At 39.8% G+C, this 21472-nt stretch overlaps 3 protein-coding genes across 4 annotated transcripts; 2 read left to right on the top strand and 1 right to left on the bottom strand.

Annotated features, from left to right (window-relative positions):
* Positions 1-36: 36 nt before the first annotated feature.
* Positions 37-7531, bottom strand: LOC103035589 (sialoadhesin-like). The gene is made up of 10 exons (XM_049484696.1): positions 7287-7531; positions 7134-7198; positions 5552-5923; positions 4517-4729; positions 3702-4046; positions 3030-3239; positions 2330-2417; positions 2194-2248; positions 648-856; positions 37-539 (listed from the first exon to the last, which is right to left on the bottom strand). The coding sequence occupies exons 2-10, from the start codon at positions 7183-7185 to the stop codon at positions 464-466; spliced, it is 1620 nt and encodes a 539-aa protein (XP_049340653.1). The 5' UTR covers positions 7186-7198; positions 7287-7531; the 3' UTR covers positions 37-463.
* A 6595-nt stretch (positions 7532-14126) lies between these two features.
* Positions 14127-17341, top strand: LOC103035287 (zinc finger protein 239). Of its 2 annotated transcripts, none has more exons than XM_049485421.1 (3): positions 14127-14250; positions 14889-14969; positions 15516-17341. In XM_049485421.1, exon 3 carries the CDS (start codon positions 15631-15633, stop codon positions 16381-16383), a length of 753 nt encoding a protein of 250 aa, XP_049341378.1. In that variant the 5' UTR covers positions 14127-14250; positions 14889-14969; positions 15516-15630; the 3' UTR covers positions 16384-17341. The 2 variants fall into 2 exon arrangements, with proteins under 2 accessions (XP_049341378.1, XP_049341377.1); XM_049485420.1 differs by lacking the exon at positions 14127-14250 and adding an exon at positions 14268-14519.
* A 979-nt stretch (positions 17342-18320) lies between these two features.
* On the top strand, positions 18321-21267 carry LOC125805070 (zinc finger protein 239-like). Its single transcript, XM_049485419.1, has 2 exons — positions 18321-18421; positions 19443-21267. The coding sequence occupies exon 2, from the start codon at positions 19562-19564 to the stop codon at positions 20516-20518; it is 957 nt and encodes a 318-aa protein (XP_049341376.1). The 5' UTR covers positions 18321-18421; positions 19443-19561; the 3' UTR covers positions 20519-21267.
* Positions 21268-21472: the final 205 nt, after the last annotated feature.

Raw genomic sequence — 21472 nt, 5'->3', positions numbered from 1 at the left:
ACTGATGATGAAGAATGAATAATCTTATTGAATAAAGACTTTTTGCATTTTATTAGTGCAAGTTTTTGGTTAATATAATCCTTTGTGCGTATGTGTGTGTAATTGTTTGTGTAATTGGAGTGTGTATCTTTATAGTCAAGGCAAAATGAAATTTCACAGTCCAAACCAAAATAACCAAATATCAAATAACCAAAATACATTGTCAGATAGGTTACTCCAGGTGAGGGCAGGTGAGTCTCATAATAATCACTGGGTGAAAAGTAGAGTTTGTAGGGACTTGGCAAGTCCACATGTAACATTAGCTGCTTTCCATTCTGTAGGGTCAGTTCTGCAGGTTCAATATGGCTCAGGCGGTCCTCCATCTGATCATCTGCTAAAGCTCAATCATTCTTCAGCCAGCAGGGAGTGAAACATCCCAGTATCTGAGCAGGATTCAGAAAGTCTCCGCAGCAAGTGTGTTTGTTTATGTTGGGTTTTTGTGTTTGTGTTTGTGTGTCTGGGTGTAGATCTGAGATAATTCTGTTTCTTCATCCATAACCCTGAGGAGAGACAGATCCACTCACTGAACTTATCACTCAGAACAGATCATTGTATCAAAGATCAATCAGTTAAATGTGGTAAACGTGTGGTAAATGTGGTTCACTCACTGGTGGGCAGTGATGTGTCTGCTGAAGTTCACGGCAGCATACTCAACACTCTGCTCCTCTGAGATAAAAACAGGAGGTGAGGAAGTTGGGGGCGGAGACTGGGAGTGTTTGAAGTAAAGGCTGGAGTAGTGTAGATCATCCGGATCGTCTGAAACCTCTTTCAAAACCAGGGATGAAACATTACTGTACACATCAGCAGTAGAGTCACACTGAGAAAGAGAAAGAAAAGAGTTAGGGGTAACGCTTTATAATTGTAATTATACAGCCCGCATTTTAGAGGGTAAGTACTGTGTACTTACAGAGTAAGAACAGTAAAACACTATACACTACATAATACAGCCCACTCCCTGTTGTTTCTGAGTACTTACTGAGTAAGCACTGTGTACTTACAGAGTAAGAACAGTAAACATTAGGTGAATTGTGGGTTATATAAAACCATGTGGTTTTTGTGAATTAATGAATACACTTTTCTAAAAAAATCTTAGCATTCTTGATTGTGTTATTGAAGAAATATAAATATTATCGTATTTGAGTCTTGACATTACAAACTGTGTTTGTTCCTACTCCACCCTGACTGTTTTTAGCTGCTCCACCCTTGACAGTTTTAAAAGCATGAATCAAATTCTCATTCTCTTCTTTCAAGCAATAAACAAAGGGAAAAATGATTCTATATTTTATATTTAATAAGAAAATTGCACCACAAGTTTAGGGAAATTGCTGGTTCTCGTGTGCTTTATTTGTACCTACATTTAAGTACGAGTAGGACCCCATAAGTATTTTCTTTATACTGATTCATAGAGAACAGTTGCACCGTAAGTGTAGGGAAAGTACAAGGTAAGTTTCAGAAAGTTACCTAGTTGTTACACTCGTGTTCCTGGTTGTAATGTATTTATCTGTACAGTTAAAGTACCTGTAGGACCCTGTAAGTATGTTGAATGTATTGGTTCATCCAGAGAAGTTACGCCATAAGTAAAGGGAACTTTGGTACTCAGACACATCACCATATGCAGATCAGTCGATCAATAATACCGCCCGCCCCCCTGCTGACGTCCAACAATCTGCTTCTCACTGCTATCAGAGGCGATCAACTCTCCCTCCTGCCCTACCTCTAAACCCATACATCACCCAGTGCCCCTCCCAAACTACCACTCCCATTTTTTAGTCTTTTCAAATATGAGCTGAGGGTGGAGTCAGCAAAAATCAGGGGGTTTATTGCTCCTTTAGTTGGTGTGTTAGTTAGTTAGTTAGGTGTTCCTATACATCCCAGTACTATGTTTGCAGTCACTAGCAGCATGACTTAGGGCGTGTCAGTGTGTCTTTGCTATCGTAATGACAGGAAAAGTACAGTATGTCTTTCATGGCTCGAAACATACAAAAAGGCATGTAATAATTATTTTAACATGCAATAAACCAATTATCGTGTCACTTTCTATTACCTATGCTATTTTATTTCTAACACTGTGATCACTATCAACACTAAGAATTGAAATACATTTCTTGATAAGGCATGATCACACAGCTGCTCATCCCTAATCTATCTACTCACCTGTTTGATCTTCTCAGTACTCTTGTGGTCTTTACCTGAGCTGGACACTCTCCTCCTGACAAACAAACAACAAGCCATATAATTTCAACTCACAGTGATGTTAAAAATGTGACTTATATATTTATATTTTACAAACCATATCAGAAGGAATCCTATGAGTGTCAGAGCCAGAAACACCGGAACTCCCACAGTGACAAGCCTCAGCATCGCCTTCCTCTTGGGATCTTCAGAAATCAATAATAAATAAATCATATGATTCATTACAGTGAGAGTAATGTTATATCTGAACAAAATAAACTATATTTACCCTATATGTAATACTGTTAATACTCACCGGACAAATTATTATAATTAGCACTACTAAATCACATGTAGATCATTATCAGAGTACTGCATTTTACTGAAAATTGGGATTTAACCAAATTGTGTTGGATCTAGAGCTGATGATGTTGAATTGTTTATGGTGACTGTTCTTGTTCTGTTTCAAAGATACATTTAGATGATCTAAAATGACTTTAATTTATGTGATATTTTGTTAATTATTGAGAAAATATGTTACATATTAAGTGAAATTAGTATTATTAATCACTGAATCAAGTGTCTTCAGTCCCTTGGAAGTAAGGTTGTGATGTCACTGATGTCAAAGTTTACTTTCTTAAGGGGGTACAGCAGTCTTAAATTGACAAAGTGAACAGTGAATTCCTGTACATGTTTAATTAGCTGTAAAGTTTTGCTAAAGGAAGGTATTATACATTTATTTTGTGAGTTTATTGGCTGGTTGCAAAGCAAAAATCTGATTATAGTCTTACTCATGAAAGCTATTTCAGAACTATTACCTCCTAAAGCACATGAATACTGGAGAACCTCCTCAGGACTTGCTGACTCCAGGTAGAGCTTGTTATCACTGGTGGGTTTATTATTTACAGGCTCTCCGTTCCGGTACCAGATGTAGGTGGGGTTGTTGGGAAGACTGCAGGTGGAGCTACAGGTCAGCATTACTGCCTGTCCTTCTGATGGAGGGCTGGGACTCGCTTTCACCTGAAGATCTGATTGTACAAACAAAAAGCGAAAGTACATGATATGAACAAAAGAATTGGAACACCTGCTTATTTAGTATTTCTCATTAAATCAATGGTATTAAAATAATTAACACTACTTGTAGGAGTGTTGGAGTAACTGTATCTACTGTCCAGATAAGATTTCTACTAGATATTGGAGAATTGATGTGGGGAGTTGGTTGCACGCATCCCCAACTCCCAATGTCATCCCATCCAAAAGTATTGGATGGAGCACCATCACTCCAAAAAACACAGTTTAACTGTTCCACAGCTCAATACTGGTGTCTTTATACCCCTCTAACCCATGCCGGGCATTATGTAAACTGCATTTAGGTTAATTTATAGCTGTTCCAGAGATTCCTATTGGCATTACATCTCTAGAAGGTCTAGATAAGCTGTGGATGTGCATTTTTTCAGCAGTACCAACAAAAAAAAGACATGGTTTGGCACCTGTAACATTCAGGATAACTCCTGGCTTTCCAAAATATCTCCCTTTCGAAGAATTTGTGAAGAATCGAAAGAAATATACTCCCGAGTCGCTCTTTGTCACATCCCTCATCCTCAGAGTGCAGCTTCTCTCTTTATCCCCAAGAAACTCCGCTCGACCAGCGAACTTCTCTTCCTTTGTTAGATCTGTTTCTTCCTTTTTAGGCAGAAAGTAATACCAGAATGTCTGAGTAACTGCCAGATCGCTGGGATATGAGTAAGTGCAAGAAAAGTCCACAGAGGAACCCTCCAGAACACAGACTTTTCTGTCTGAGTAGATCACACCCCAACAGGTCTTATCAAAAACACCTGTAAAGGTAAAACATCATCAGCTCCTGATTTGGGTGATTCTGAATAAATGGTTCATTATTAAAATAAAAAAATGACTGTAGAAAAGCAAAGACAGAGCAATGTATCTCAATAGCTACGCCACCACAGGTCTAGCGCCTCTACTGGCCGGTTGCAGTATGATGTATAGCTCCGCCCATCACACATTTACTGGACAATCTGGTAATATAGGGAAAAAATCTACTCTGCTTTTGGTTATTTTGGTTGTGCTACAAACTCAATGAAGGTAGCCTGAGATGCTAGGACTGGGAGATGAGGTCTACTGGGTTTACCAAATGAGTTGGGGTTTCTATCTCCAGCTCTGGTGTCTACAGCACAGACACTGGTTGCAAATTAGACAAAACTGTGGCTTTTCTATAGAACAGAAGCAAATGGAAAAAAGTTGTCCATGCTCTTCTACAGTCATTGTAATAAACAGTTTCTATACTCACACACTGAGCTGGAAATGATTTTATCCACAGCACAGGAGTAGCTGCCAGGATTTTCGGATGAAACTGAAATTTGACTTTTAGCTGTGTATTTGGAACTTCCATTCGTGTACCAGTTGTAAATATTAGGTTCAAAGGTCAACTTGCAGGAGGTGCTGCAATTCAGCATCAGTTCCTTCTGCTCTTTGGTATCAGAGTCTATCTTCGTCTGCAGGTCTGAATAGAAATAAAGAGACACATATTTAAAGTTTTGCTTCTTTTGTAGGTGTAACTCTCTACTGTCCAATACTTTCTACAAGAAATTAAAACTTCTAGAGAACACATAGAGTACTTTTAACTCTGTGAGTGTAGGAATAATTAAATACTTGCTCATCTTACGAAATGGAACATCCCATCTAGAGTTTAAATTAAGACTTTTAATAGACTTTAACCCTCAAAATGGGTAAAAACAATAGTTTCTGTGCTAATGCTAATACATTATCTACCATACTATACTACATATACTTCATACCTAGAAAATAGGTCTAAACTTCTTTAGTGTTGCAATGTTAATTAACCTCATTCTGAACTAATTTCGCTCATTTAAACAGCCTGAAAATGCTTTTAAAAAGCTTAGTTTTAACGCTCTTCTTACTTAAAGTCCCACTAGGTAGGATTGAGATTTTGTGCTCATGGGCTCCCCCTACAGTTGCAGAGTGTTATAAATGTTTCAGGCCGAATAGTTTCTCTTTCTCGTTTTCTGGCTTTCACATATGTTAATTTGTAATGAATGAACCAGTAGTCCTTGTAGAACTGTTAGAACTAAAGGTCGGAAAGCAGGTCGCAGTTCTCGCGAGCGTTGGTCGCGGCCGCCTCTGAAAACTTACAGAGTCTGGTTTGAGCTCAGAGTTACTTCTTTAAAAAGATCAAAAATCAAGGAAATCCTACCTAGTTGGGCTTTAAAAATGTTGGGTTTAAATCTGGCTCAGGCTCACAAAACCACATTTGTAATTGTGCCCGATCTAAGCTCTAATACATAGTTACAGATAAGAGTTTTACCTGAAACCGTTAGCGTGACCGCTGTAGTGCTGGAGTATTTCTGTCCGGTTTCCATGATGAGCATCAGATAATATTTCCCAGAGTCTCGCTCTCTCAGGTCTTTAATGGTAAGAGTTGAACTGAAGCTGGAGCTGCTGTATCTGCTGTATTTGTTTGTCCTGTTGCTGACCCGTCCAGTGTATTCAGGATCTAACTTTAAATCTTCCGGATCTTCCGAGTTCCTCCATTTATATTTTTGTTTGGGACTGAACCAGAAGCTTTGCTGAGGTTTGTTGGCGCCTGAGTAAGAGCACTCCAATTGTACGTCTGATTCCCTCAGAGCACAGACCGACTGAGGCCTGCAGGTCATGCTCACAGTCTCTCCCAGAGAACCTGAAACAGTGTGAAGCACAGAGTCTGCAATAATCCCACAGATCAAAACCCTCTTAGATCTGAACTCATATTGCTGAAACTCTTCTAAATGAGATAAGGAGCAAATGTCACTGTTTTCCTGATCCGAACACGATCATTAAGGGTCCTGTTTTAGTGATCTATAGGTGAGCCATCAACTGATTTAGGACGTGTCAGTGTGTCTTTGCTATCATAAAGACAGGAAAAGTACACTTTGTGCATCTCGAAACACGCAAAAAGCGTGTACTAATTCTCTTTATTAATCATGCATGTGTTTTGGATGTGGCGTGAATTAAACCAATCAGCGTATCACTTTTAGGTGCATTGCTATTTTAGCAATGCACCACTTCTGCACTTCTTGGCAGAGGAAACTGATCTGCTCCTTCATGCTGTGAAGGTGCTTTAAGCAGGTAATTTACGGGAACAGCAATGTTATTTTATTTTGTAATCTGTTTATTGTTGATGTACAAGTTGGGTAGTACACAGTACTCTGCCATCTTGAAATTAAGTCTCTTTCTTTCCATCTTTTTACCTCTCTCTTTTTCTTAGGGTTGGTTATCTTTTCCCATTTTGGGTTTTTACCAGTAAATCATTTGAACTAAGGCGTATCCCAATAGCATACTAGTTAGACTATTTATTGAGTATGAAGTATATACTCAAATACATACTCAGAATTGGTCAGTTTTGGCTGTGGTTACTCTAGACACATTTGTCCCACAATGCAATGCAAAACAGGAAGCAGCCATGCAAAACAGATGCAGCAGGCGGCTGGAGAACTGCTGTTTATTTATTTATTTATGTATTATTGCTGTTTTACTGCAGTGTTATCAACATAGACTAAATGTAATACACTATTCTTGTTGTACAAAAAATAAAAGAAAGAAAGAAAAAAGAGGTATTCAGATTTTTCAGAAAAAATTTTGGACTCATAATTCTTCATTACTGAAAAAAACTTCATTAAAAAACATAACTAAAGAAAATAACAGATTCTACCTAAAGGGAAAAGGGTTATTATATGTTTTTTTCAATGGATGGTCTCAATTGATAAATGATTTGTGGGATTAACAGACTAATGAAACAAACAATCTTTAGATTAATTGCGAAAAAAAAACATTAATAGATGCAACCCTACACCAGACCACATAAGCCAATAAATGAGAATAAAATCTGAATAAAATCAGAATATTCCTACCTGCAGTGTTCAGCAGGATGATCAGTGACAGGATTTCACAGCCGAAGCTCATATTTCCAGCTAACCTGCATTAAATAAAAATAAAATATACAATAAAACATGTAAAATATAATATTAATATTAATAAAAATAACAAAATATAATAAACCAAACCTAAGCTGATATATAGATCAAAGCCCCCCAAAGGTCCAGACTGAACCAATCCGGATTAAAACTGCTGGGTCCGTGATTTTCTGAGCTTCTGAAAAAATGTGTTGCTTCAGATCATCTTCGGTTCACCAAAGCTCTGACCACTAAACCCACACTGACGACTCAGCTGGACCATAAACCACCCCAACCCCACCCACCATGACACGGCCTTAAATAAGAGCATCCTAATAATAGAGAAAATGAAAATATCTGACTCAACTTCATGTTGCGAAAACGTCTCACTTTTCTTTCTTACTGGAAGTGAGAAGATCATGTGAGAGTGTGTGTGTGTTTGTGTGTGTGTGTGTGTGTGTGTGTGTGTGTGTGTGTGTGTGTTGTGTGTGTGTGTGTGTGTGTGTGTGTTGTGTCTGCTATGTAGATTTAGAATTTCCTTCCTTTTTTCTGTTAAGAGTTGGATTCTAATGAAACGTCTTTTCTGCTACTGCTACTGATTCACTGCTGAGTCTAAAGCCAGAGCACCCAATGAGTGACCTTGGCATAACCCCACACTTTAATAAAGTAATATTTCATACTGATCTTAATGAGGTAAAGCTAAGCTGTAATTAAAATAATTTTAGTCAATTTTAGTCAATCAAAATTAAAATCATGAACAGTTACCATAAACAATTCAATGTCTCTTTAACGCTAGCGCAATTACATTTCTGTACTGATATTAACCACTAGGTGGCAGTAATGCGTTTTGGTTGTATGTACAGGAGTAGGTGGAATAAAGGGTGCTTTTTCAAGTTCTGAATCCTAGTGTGCAGACGTCTTCAATACATGGTACCAGGAGAAATTGGTTAAAACATGAGTTTAGGCATGAATTCCATTAAACCACCAGACGAGTTGAAGCTGACAGGGAATGTCAATGAAAACTGGAAGGTTTTCAAGCAGAGTTTTGAGCTCTACTTACTTGCACTTGGACTGGAAGGGAAGGAAGACCGACGAAAGATAGCCCTGTTACTAACAGTGGCAGGTCGGAATGCACTCGATGTGTACAACACTTTTGTCTTCACAGAGGAAGAAAGAGGAAATTTTTCATCAGTGATGGAAAAATTTGACGAGTACTGCACGCCAAGAAAAAATGAGACCTACGAGAGGTATGTCTTTAGAAATCGTTTCCAAAGAGAGGACGAATCAATTGAAAATTATGTGACAGACTTGAGACTAAGAAGCCAGACTTGTAACTTTGGTACATTGTGTGACTCCATGATAAGGGATCAGATTGTGATTGGAGTAAGTGACAAAAAAGTGAGAATGCACTTACTTAAAGACACAGACCTGACTTTGGAAAAAGCAATACAGATCTGCCAAGCATCAGAAAATGCCAAAGTCCAGCTAAAGACATTTGAAAATGAAAAAGAAAGAGCAGGTGTGGATGCTGTGCAGAAAGTCACAAAAACAAAAGGCAAAGAAGACGCTAGCTTTACCAAGCAGAAACCTAGGCACAAAAATTGTGATAGGTGTGGCACAAGACATGCACCCAGGAATTGCCCAGCATATGGAAAAGACTGTCGTAAATGTGGTGGAAAGAATCACTTTGCGAAATGTTGTTTCACAAAGAAGAAAGTGCAAACAGTAAGGGAATGCCCTGAAAATGATGATGATACTGCATTCTTCATCGGAACTGTAGCAGATGATGAGACAGTTCTAAAAGATGAATGGATTACCTACATGGATGTGAATGGAACAGAAATTCCATTTAAATTGGATACAGGAGCACAGGTAAACATCTTGCCATCAAAAGAATTGCATAGACTGAAAGTAAAGCCTAAAGTCCAAAACAAGAAGATCAATTTGAGAACATACAATGACGAACCAATTCCAAATACAGGCATGTGCAGAGCCACTTTGACATTGAAAGGACAGTCAGTTCAAGCCATGTTTGTCATAGTAGAAGGAGACAGACAGCCCATTCTTGGTCTAAGGGCTTGTGAGAAACTTGGGCTAATCAAGAGACTCCATGTTATTGATCAGGCGGTGATGACATCTGCTGAAAAAGAAAACAGCAATGCAAAGCAAATGTATGTGAACATGGTGGAAGAATACCAAGATGTATTCAAAGGAATAGGACGTCTACCTGGCAAGTACAAGATCAAAATGAAAGAAAATGCAGAGCCTGTGATACATGCAGCAAGGAATGTTCCAGTCACTTTAAAGAAAAAATTGAAAGAGACCTTAGATAAGCTGATAGCTGAGGGAGTGGTCAGACGCATAGAAGAACCAACAGAATGGGTCAATTCACTGGTGATTGTAGAGAAACCTAATGGAGAACTAAGACTGTGTATCGACCCAAGAGATCTAAACAAATGGATAAAAAGAGAGCATTATAGACTGCCCACAAAATCTGACATTACAAGCACAATGGCAGGTGCTTGTTATTTCTCTAAACTGGATGCAGCATCAGGTTTCTATCAGATAGTTCTGGAAGAAGAAAGCACAAAATTGTGCACATTCAACACACCGTATGGAAGACATTGTTTTTTACGCCTTCCATTTGGAATCTCATCTGCACCAGAAGTCTTTCATCGAACAGTTCAACAGATGTTTGATGGGATGGATGGAGTGGGAGTGTTCTTGGATGATGTAATTGTCTGGGGAAAGACCAAGGATGAGCATGACAAGAGATTGTGCAAAGTCTTAGAAAAGGCAAGAGCATCAGGTCTGAAACTGAACAGACAGAAATGCCATTTCGGAGTGAGAGAGATAACATACTTGGGAGACAAACTGTCAGATGCGGGTGTCCAACCGGACCCAGAAAAAATTCGAGCAGTGACCGACATGTCAGCACCAAGCAGCAAGACAGAACTGCAAAGAGCACTAGGGTTAGTGAACTATATGGGAAAGTTTCTCCCAAATCTGTCAACAAACACAAGAGAGATGAGAAATCTGCTGTTGTCAGATTCAGAGTGACAGTGGACACAAAACCACACCAAAGAATGGGAATGGCTAAAAGAAACACTCAGTAAAGGGCCTGTGTTGAAATTCTATGACCCAGACAAGCTCCTGAAAGTATCCACAGATGCTTCGAAAGATGGTCTTGGAGCTGTGCTGCTCCAGAAGCATGGAAGCGAGTGGTTCCCAGTCGCGTATGCCTCACGCACCATGACATCTGCAGAGCGCAACTATGCGCAAATAGAAAAAGAGACATTAGGAGCAGCATTTGGGTGCGAGAAGTTTCATGAATACATCTATGGACAACTTGTGGTGCTGGAAACGGATCACAAACCGTTGATAGCCATATCCACTAAAGCTTTGGGAGATATGCCGCCACGCATTCAACGACTAATGTTGCGACTGCAGAAGTATGACCTGAAGTTTGAGTTTACACCTGGGAAACACCTGGTTGTGGCTGATGCACTCAGCAGGGCTAGCTTACCCAACACTGATGAGACAACAGAAAATGATCTGCAAGTCCATGTCGACTCTATAAGAGCACAAATGCCTGTTTCTCAAGCCAAATGGGAAGAACTCGCCAAAGAGACAGCAAAGGATGAGGACTTGCAAAATGTCATGAACAAAATGTGCTCATCTGCAGGAGAGAAGCTGATAAACCCATTCCAGAACTTCAGAGGTGAATTGTCAATAGTGAAAGGAGTGCTTCTGAAAGGAACAAAAATAGTGGTTCCTCGTACCATGAGATCACAAATGGTAAGACTGGTGCACGAAGGGCACCTTGGCATTGAAAAGTGCAAAAGACGAGCACGAGATGTTCTGTATTGGCCATTCATGCACAGAGACATAGAGACATTTGTGCAGAGATGTGACATTTGTCAGCGACACCGGTATCAACAGCCAAGAGAGCCCCTTAAGCCTCATGACAAACCAGCAGAGCCCTGGCGAAAAGTGGGCATGGATTTGTTTCACCTGAAGGGCAAAGACTACCTGATAGTTATAGACTATCATTCTAATTACCCAGAGTTTGCAATGCTTTCAGAAACATCAGCAGGGCAGGTTATCACACACTGCAAGTCCATATTTTCACGTCATGGAATTCCTCTGACTGTGATCAGTGACAATGGCCCACAGTTTAGCAGCAGAGAATTCAAGGATTTTGCTCAAACATACGGATTTCAGCATGTAACAGCAAGCCCCCTGTATCCACAGTCCAACGGACTAGCAGAGAAAGGAGTTCAAATTGTGAAAAGACTGCTCAGGAAGGCAGCAGAAGCTGGTGAAGACCCGTATCTCGCAGTATTGAATTACAGATCTCCACTTGAGAATGGAAAATCTCCAGCAGAACTCCTGATGAACCGGAAACTAAGGACAAGGCTACTGTCAGCTGAATATCAAGTGAATACAAGTCCTGAGCTAACGGATCAATGCCAGAACAGACACTACAATCGAACAGCCAAGCCACTGCAACCACTAGCACCAGACGAAATGGTACGTGTGAGATGTGAAGGGTATTGGGGTCCCCTTGCGAAGGTGACACGAGAAACTACACCACGATCATATGAGGTGATTACAGAGCAGGGAAGTGTACTGAGAAGAAACAGGAGGCATTTGCTGAAAGTGCCGAACCAAGAGATGGACAGTGACTGTGTCTTGACCAGCTCTTCACAGGCAGGTTTGCCAACCTCCCAATCCTCACCAAAAACAGAGAAGCAAGCTACAGAGACAGCAAGTGAAAGTCCACGACCACACAGACAAGTACTGAAACCAAAAAGACTCATTGAAGAATGCTGAAAATAGTAGTTTAGTATTCAACTGTTAAAGTGAATAGTGCAATGGCACAATAGAATGTAAAGCAAGTAATATGTTTAAGTTGAAATATGTTTAAGTTGAAGTATGTTTAAGTTAGAAGAAGAAGAAGTAATACTTGCTTTGTCATAATTTTTTTTATTAAAAAAAAAAAAAAAAAAAAAAAAAAAAAAAGAAAAAGAGAGATGTACTGATATTAACCACTAGGTGGCAGTAATGCGTTTTGGTTGTATGTACAGGAGTAGGTGGAATAAAGGGTGCTTTTTCAAGTTCTGAATCCTAGTGTGCAGACGTCTTCAATACAATTTCCATGCAATTTCCCCACCTCGTTCTCAAGTCCCCAATTTATCCCCAATTTCTCAATTCTCCAACTCATCCCCAGTTCCCTAACTCATCCCCAGTTCGCCAACTCATCCCCAATTCTCCAACTCATTCCTAATTCCTCAACTCATCCCTAATCTCCAACTCATTTACAGTTTCCCAACTCATACTTTAATTCTACCTTGTCCTCAATGCTTCAACTCACCCCAACTGCCCAATTTATTCCTAATTTCCTCAATTCCCCAACTAATCCTCAATTCCCCACCTCATCCTCAATTCCACAACTCATCCCTAGTTCCCCAACTCATCCTCAATTCTCCAACTCAACCCCTTAATTCCCCAACTCATCCTCGATTCCACAACTCAACCCCTCAATTCCCCAACTCATCCTCATTCCACAATTTATCACCAACTGCCCAACTTATTCCCAATTTCCCAACCTCATCCCCAATCCCCCAAATCATCCCCAATTCCCCAACTCATTCCCAATTCCCCACCTCATCCTCGATTCCACAACTCATCCCTTGTTCCCCAACTCATCCTCAATTCCCCAACTCAACCCCTTAATTCCCCAACTCATCCTCATTCCATAATTTATCACCAAGTGCCCAATTTATTTCCAATTTCCCAACCTCATCCCCAACTAATCCTTAATTCCTCACCTCATCCTTAATTCCCCAATTTATCCCTAATTCCCCAACTCATCCTCAATTCTCCACCTCATCCTCAATTCCCCAATTTATCCCTAGTTCCCCAACTCATCCTCAATTCTCCACCTCATCTTCAATTCTCCACCTCATCTTCAATTCTCCACCTCATCCTCAATTCTCAAATTTATCCACAATTCCCTAATTAATTCTAAACAAAAATATTAAAAGTAAGTAAAAGACCACCATCATTCTTACATTTTCAAATATATTTTCTAAATATAAGCTAAAACATATTAAGATATATTTTTAATAATCATATTTTTGTAAAAAAAAAAAAAAAAAAAAAAAAAAAAAAAAAAAATATATATATATATATATATATATATATATATATATATATATATATATATATATATATATATATATATATATATATATATATATATAAAACTTGTTGTAACTTGTTTTGACCGTTTTCTGATCGTTTTTGACCTCTGTGGGATCTAATCGACTTCTCAACTAACCAATCATCAGCCACTCCTAGTCAAGAAGGCGGGGTTTACCGGAATACGGGTGGGATTAAAACCCCGTCCTCGCTCCGCTCTCCTACAGTCCGGAAGGGGGCGCCAGCGTCCTGTGTAAGCTTCGTGCTCAACCCCCAGTACAGTGAAGAATGAATACTGTTGCCAGATTGGGAGCTTTCACGCTAAATTTGGTGTCCTAACATACAAAATGCAGGGGGGGGAAAGCGCAGATTATATATATATATATCACATTCAGATAAAATCAGTCTGAGCTTGCTTTTTAAAGGATTTTGAGATTGTTTGTGCTGCCCACATGAAAAAGGAATAGTCAATATGGGAATATATTTATTTTTAAATAAATGTAAAATATTTCAAATTTATTGTAAAGATAAACATGTATGTAAAACTATTGCTTCACATGAAGTGCATTTCCCCCCATTTTTAAATATGTTCACACATTCAGTTATACATATAATTCTATAATTCTTAAAAACTCAATTTATTGCACAGCTTTAGGGTGTAGCGATGGACTCTGCAGAAGGTGGTTTCTCTGTGCATGTTGGGTGTTTTAGTCAGTGAATAAAATACTTTTAGCAATATAGTGAGTGTATTTCTGTCTCTTAAAGAGTGAAAACGACTGTACCAATCTGGCAACCCTGAGGCCACACCCCCCGCTGTGGGTGTACACAGTGGTGCTGGAGGAGAGGAAGAGGAGCTGCAGGGAGGAAGGTAGGACCCTGTTTAATAGCTGTGCACTCTTTTATTACACCAGCAGAGAAATACTGGGAGTAGAAGAACATGGAGAACCAGATCAGGAGAACCTGTATCATCTCCTGCCTGAGGAGAACCCAGCTAGAACCTCAGATCCTGATATATGTTTTTGAGCTGGGTTTGGTGAAGCTAGAACATGTTGTTTATGTTTTAAACATGAGATGTGATTAGATTCACATACTGAACACTGAAAAACCTGCTCTTATATACACTGTTTATCTGGCCAGGTCAGTGATTTAAGCTGTGATTTAGCATCTGATTTAAGCTGTGATTTATCTGTGATTTAGTCTGTCAATTATTCTGTGATTTAGTCTGTTTGCACTGTCTATCTGGCCAGGGACAGCCTATAATGTAGCTGCAGATTTAGTCTGTGATGTAACTGTAATTTAGTTGTGATTTATCTTGCAATATAGCCTATGTTTTAGCCTGTGACAGTATAATATAACAATTAATTAACAGTGTAATATAGCCTGTGAGTGAGGGTGTGATAAGTCTATGATTTTGTCTGTGAACTAGTCTGTGATTTAATCTGTGAATTACCTTGTGAACTAACCTGTGATTTATCTGTGATAGCTTTTTTAAATGTATTTCTTCAGGTTTGGAGAGTAAGAAGCAGAAATAAGAAGATCAGGAGATCAGAGTGCAGGGATGACATCATGCCAGACTGTACTGCTCAGGTATGATGATGATGATTGTGTGTGTGTGTGTGTGTGTGTGTGTGTGTGTGTGTGTGGCAGCTGTTTCAGGGCACAGACATACCAAGCTACATGATAGACAGTCTGACAGCAAGTCTGATTGATGACACTCTTCAGTTTGCTCATCGCTGCTTCATATCTCTGAGAAAAATATAGGTCTGTGCTCCATACATTCATACTAGGGCTGGGAAATATATCTAATAGTATGTCTGAATATGGATAGGAGAAAATGTGATATACAGTATGATATTTTAAACCTGAATTAAGGGTAGAGTTAAAGTGTCAGTATGTACTTGTAACAATAAATAAAAAAATGATAGCTAAAGATGTACATTATTTTATAGTCATCTCTGGATCTTCTAAAATATGAGTTGAACAAATCACAAATATTCAGACCGACAAGTTTATAATAATAAATTTATAATTTGTTTATTTATGAATAAACTATCCATTTCCAACTTTATTTGTGTTGTATTTATTTGACTTTGTAGGTTTTTAAATATTTCTATTTTTATGTTCTTCTTCCAGAAATAAATGACGTTCTAAACGATGAAGTCTTCTCACTTTACTCTGACTCTCAGTAACACATCAGAAGACACTGTTTAGTGAATCAGGACTAAACAAGGGTTAGAACATTAAAAGCATGGCCTCCAAAAGAAAGTCCAGACCTCCAGTAAAGTCCTCTAATGGAGATGCCCAAACAGACGCAGGTAAGGAGAGATCTCACCACTGCTCGGAGTGCGGAAAGACTTTTAAAGGCATGCACAGCCTCAAAACTCACCAGCGCATTCACACTGGAGAGAAACCCTACCAGTGCTCAGAGTGCGGGAAGACCTTCACCGTGCGGAGTCATCTCCAGGTGCACCAGTACACCCACACTGGAGAGAAGCCGTACCACTGCGTAGAGTGTGGGATAAGCTTTAGGAACCTCGGCTCTCTCAAAACCCACCAGCGCTCTCACACCGGAGAGAGGCCGTACCAGTGCTCGGTGTGCGGGAAGAGCTTCACCGTGAAAAACAGCCTTCAGATACACCAGAGAATTCACACCGGAGAGAAGCCGTACAACTGCCTGCTCTGCGGGAAGAGCTTTAAACAGCAGTGTCATCTCCGTCTACACGAGCGAACTCATACCGGAGAGAGGCCGTATCACTGCCCCGACTGCGGGACCACCTTTAATCACCCGAGTCATCTCCGACTACACCAGCGAGTTCATACCGGAGAGAGGCCGTACCCCTGCACGAACTGCGGTAAGAGCTTCACCACAAACAGCCAACTGCACACCCACCAGCGAATTCATACCGGAGAGAAACCATTCCACTGCCAGGACTGCGGCAAGAGCTACAGGCACTCCAATACTCTGAAGATACACAAGTGCATTAAGAAGGAGAAGCCCTGATGAGTTCATCAATCAAAAAAAAAAAAAGTAGCCTCACCATGCACCGTATGGACAAAGGTATTGGGACACCTGTTCTTTCATTATCGTAAAGGATGCTGAATGGTGAAATACAACATACAGTATATCTCGATTAGGGCTGGATATCGAAATTCAATACCAAAAAAACACCAACTGAAATGATTCAGTACTACCAAGTAACGAAATATAAAAAAAAAAAAAATTGGTGTGGGCAGGCTACGGCTGCCCCAATGATCAGGAGATCGCCGGTTCGAATACTGTTCATATAGTTGCCATCAGCTGCCGTAGCCCTGAGAGAGCACAATTGACCTTTCTCTCTCTCTCTCTGGGTGGGTACAGTAGATGGCACTCTCTCCCCTCATCACTCCTAGGGTGATGTGGATCAGCACAAGGCTGCGTCTGTGAGTTGATGTATCAGAACCGAGTCGCTGCGCTTTCCTCCGAGTGTACTGTGATGATGCTCGGTAATGCACCAGCAGCAGTTCAAAAAGAGGCGGAGTCTGACTTTATATGTATCAGAGGAGGCGTGTGTTTGTCTTCACCTTCCTGGTGTTGGGGCATCACTAGTGATAGGGGGAGTCCTAACTTTCACTTGCACTGTCTCTTGCTTTCACTAGCGCTGTCTCATGCTCTCATAAAGGTCTGTCTCTTGCTCCCATTTGAGCTGTCTCTCTCTCTTTTACAAGCACTGTCTCTCGCTCTCACTCATGCTGTCTTGCAATTTCACTCACGCTTCTTCATGAAGAACTTTTCCAGGCAAAGAATACAAATTATTAATTGAGCTGTTGAGTTCTATATAAAAGAACCCTTGCCTTTATTGAAGGACCCATTATTCTGTGTGAGGGTGTCGTAGTTGACTCTGGATCAGTGTTAGTAGCAGTTAAACTCTGTACTGTTGAAACCAAGCACACGTGAATAAACTGGAATCTCTACTGTAAAAATGAAACTCAGTCTCCTGTTATTTTAAAACCTGCAGTTCACACTTTTTGTTCCTTGTTTTTAAGTTTGTAAACTAAGTGTATTCAGGTGTTTCATCTAACAGTCTAAATCTTAATCATGGAAACAGAGGCATTACTAGGACGTTGCCTTTGGGTGGGCATTTGAAGTAACAATCCTTAAGGTTTTGGTGAGAGTGTGTAATTGCAATGAACATGCTAAAAAGTACTTAAAGTACTTAAAACATTAATTGGGGTGTGGTCTCCTTTCAGAGAAACACTGCTGCTTTCAATTTTAAGGAACACATAAGGACTACTACTTTAATTGTGAGATAGGCTAATTTTTTTTTACATCATTCTGTTTTTTAGAGGGTCCAGGGCTTTTATCCCATAATTTTCTAAGGAGCGTAGACAAAATATTTTTTTCTGAAACTGAATAATAAAAAAAAAAAATTATTCAAACATTTTTCATTAACTTGTCAACATTAAATAATTTAAAACGCATATAGATAGACAGACAGACAGATATATAGGTACTTTATTAAAATTCCAAGTCAAAGAAAAAGCAATTAAAAAATCTTTGCTATATTTGAGTGTTTTTGTGCACATGAATTTTATATTGATTCAACATTTTTATTTTAAATATATTATTATCAAACGTTACTTGCATTAAATATACATATATTTTGTTTGTGTTATATTCGTGTCAATAAAATATATTATTATTATTATTTGAGGTAGTCGCCTTTCACCTAAAATAATATAAGGTAAGGTTAAATAAAGGTTGTTTTAAGGTTGTTATTTCCGCCATTAACATTAAACGATGTAATGCAACCATAAAATAACGTTTATTTAATATTCTGTGCCGTCACCTTTTGGAGCTAGTATTAATGTGCAGGCCTGTTTTGCCGGAATACGGGTGGGATTAAAACATTCACGTGTTTGGTCACGTGGTCGCAGTGTTATTCCACTACAGTCCAGGTGAGGCGCTCCCTGGATCTCCAGCTGCTGTGGAGGAGTAGCTGAAGATCCGCTGAGCTGGAGGAGGAGAGGAAGAGGAGGAAGAGGAGCTGCTGGGTTATTTGGTGATTTATATTATATATGATTTGAGTGAAAAATCATATTAAAACACTGATAGTTAGTGCAGTATTTAATACAGTTGTGCTGTATTATATAGTATGATCTTAATATGTATTTATAGTTGTAAAAATGACAAATTTCTGTGGAAAAAAAGCAGCTGGGCGGTTTCTAACGGATGATATGATGTCTGTTTTTTGTGTAACTAATTGGCATTGACATGTTTACATGGGTATAAAATGAAATTCTTCTCAGCAGTGATATCTGTCCTTTCTCATGCTAATAATGTTTATGTGGTATCCAGGGTTTCTGTGGTTTCCTTATGTTTATGTGGTAAACAGTGTGTCTGTGGTTGTATCCAGTATGTAAACGTGGTTTCCATTCCAGTGTTTTTGTTATGTTTATGGTTTCTGTGGTATCCAGTGTGTTTCTGTGGTATCCAGTGTGTTCATGTGGTGTTTAGGGTTTCTGTGGTATCCAGTGTGTTTCTATGGTAATCAGTGTGTTTCTGTTGTGTTAAGGTTTTTTCTGGTATCCAGTTTGTTTATGTGGTGTTTAGGGTTTCTGTGGTATCCAGTGTGTTTCTATGTTTTTTAGGGTTTCTGTGGTATCCAGTGTGTTTCTATGGTATTCATTGTGTTTCTGTGGTGTTTACGGTGTCTGTGGTATCCAGTATGATTGTGTTTTCCAGTGTGTTTCTATGGTATTCATTGCGTTTCTGTGGTGTTTAGGGTTTGTGTGGTATCCAGTATGATTATGTGATATCCAGTGTGCTTCTATGATATTCTGTGGTGTTTAGGGTTTGTGGTGTCAAATGGGTTTCAGTGGGTCCAGTGTTTGTGATATTTAGTGATTATACATGGTTATGCCCTGTGTGTTTATGTGGTATGCAGTGTGTTTCTGCAGTATTCAGTGCTTTTTTTGTATCAGTGTCTCTATGGTAATCAGTGTGTTTATGTGGTATCCATTGTCTTTGTTTTTTTTTTTTTTTTTAAACAACATGTTTCTTTTTTATATTTTCCTTTCCAGATTGATCCTCCAGTCCTGCTCCTCATGTCCACCTTTCTAAACACACATCCGCAGATCCTACCATCATGAGAAATGTGTCGAACTGTTAAAACCAGGGCCGTTGGATTATATTTTTGAACATGTCCTCCGTAAATGATGAGGGAAGCTGCAGCGGTGAGTCCCCTGCTACTGTTATCTCCAATGTTTCTCACAAACCAACACAGGAAAATCCAGCTAAGGAGAAAAAACACCAATGTTCTGAGTGTAAGAAGAGCTTTAGAGACAGGTGTGCCCTCACGCAACACCTGCGCGTTCACACTGGGGAGAAACCGTATCAGTGCTCGTACTGCGGGAAGTGCTTCGCTGTTCAGAGTAGCCTCAAATCCCACCAGCGCATTCACACCGGAGAGAAGCCGTATCATTGCTCCGAGTGCGGGCGGAACTTCACCCTGCTGGGTCATCTCCAGAGACACCAGCGCAGTCACAGCGGGGTGAAGCTCTTCCAGTGCTCAGAGTGCGGGAAGAGTTTTACTCGCCAGAGTAGCCTCCAGTTACACCAGCACGTCCACACAGGGGTGAAACCGTTCCTCTGTGCGGAGTGCGGGAAGAGCTTCTCCGCACAGAGTCACCTCCTGCGGCACCAGCGCATCCACACCGGAGAGAAACTCTACTTCTGCCATGTCTGTGGGCAAAACTTTAATCAGCTGTGTCATTTCCAGCAGCACCAGCGCATTCACACTGGGGAGAGACCCTATCACTGCTCAGAGTGTGGGAAGAGCTTTACTCTGAAGGGTCACCTCAACACACACCAGCGCCTTCACACCGGAGAGAGGCCGTACTTCTGCGCGCAGTGCGGGAAGAGCTTCAGCCAACAGAATCACCTGCGACTGCATCAGCGCGTTCACACCGGGGAGAAACCCTATCAGTGCTCAGAGTGTGGGCGGAGCTTCAATCAAACCAGTAATCTCCAGCAGCACCTGCTCATCCACACCGGAGAGAAACCGTACTCCTGCTTGGACTGCGGGAAGAATTTCAGACACTCAAGCTCTGTAAAAACACACAAGTGCATCAAGAAAGATGAGGAAACTCCTAAATGATAATGTCATGTGATAGGAACTAGCAGGGTGTCCCGTCACATTTGCCACGTACCTTGTCCATGGAGCACAGAGCTGTGGCATATGTGATATGTGGGCGGGGTCTCCTGCATGTTGTTTAACCGTTTGCATGGCTTATTCTAGCCAGACTTCATGATCAAGGCGATGATAGGTGACAGTGTCGTCTATGACGTCTATATTCCTGAGGGTTGGACAGAATATGGTTATATCTTTATTGTGATAAATCGTATTGTACCATTCCGTTTACAACACATTATCGATACCTACCATCAAATATGGATACTGTCATTGAAAAAGTGCTCTAAACTCCCTAAAGCCTACATGATTTGAACCCAATTCAGGGTTACTACGGTTATGGAAAACCTGGAAAAGTCATGAAATTTGAAAATTTGAAAATAGCAATTTCCAGGCCTGGATAAGTTTTGGGAAAAAAAAGAAAAGAAAATTTTGGAAAAGTCATAGAAAATTTAGTCTACAAATCTTTGTGTTTCCGTTTATCGATGGAGAAAATCTATTTTAAGCTAAAAATTATGTCAGCTATGTCAGTGTTAATTCAGTAATTTAGCCCTGCACACATCTGACACACATTTGATTATTAAAGATTGCATGTCAACATTTTATCTAATTCGTTTTAGACCTGCTATAATCAATTTTGATTGTAGTTTTAGTTGATTTTTGTTTTTATTGTCCATGTTTGCAAAACTCGTACAGTCATGAAAATTTGCCCTGAAGGCATGGAAAAATCATGAAAAAAAATCATGGAAATGTATTGATAAAAAGTGTATGAACCCTGCCTATTATAACCCGATTTCCAGTTGGTTCTAGTCTGAAGACTCTGGTGCAGTCGGAGTGAAATCATTTAAAGTGTATGATGGACTGAAACTGAATTTTTAAGCCTCAAAATTGCAGCTAAATTCAGTAACAGAAAATCAAACA

Source organism: Astyanax mexicanus, chromosome 11 (genome assembly GCF_023375975.1).
Source record: "Astyanax mexicanus isolate ESR-SI-001 chromosome 11, AstMex3_surface, whole genome shotgun sequence".
Lineage (NCBI taxonomy): Eukaryota > Metazoa > Chordata > Actinopteri > Characiformes > Acestrorhamphidae > Astyanax > Astyanax mexicanus.
Note: the sequence above shows the minus strand (reverse complement) of the source record. Positions and strands in the feature narration are given on the sequence as shown.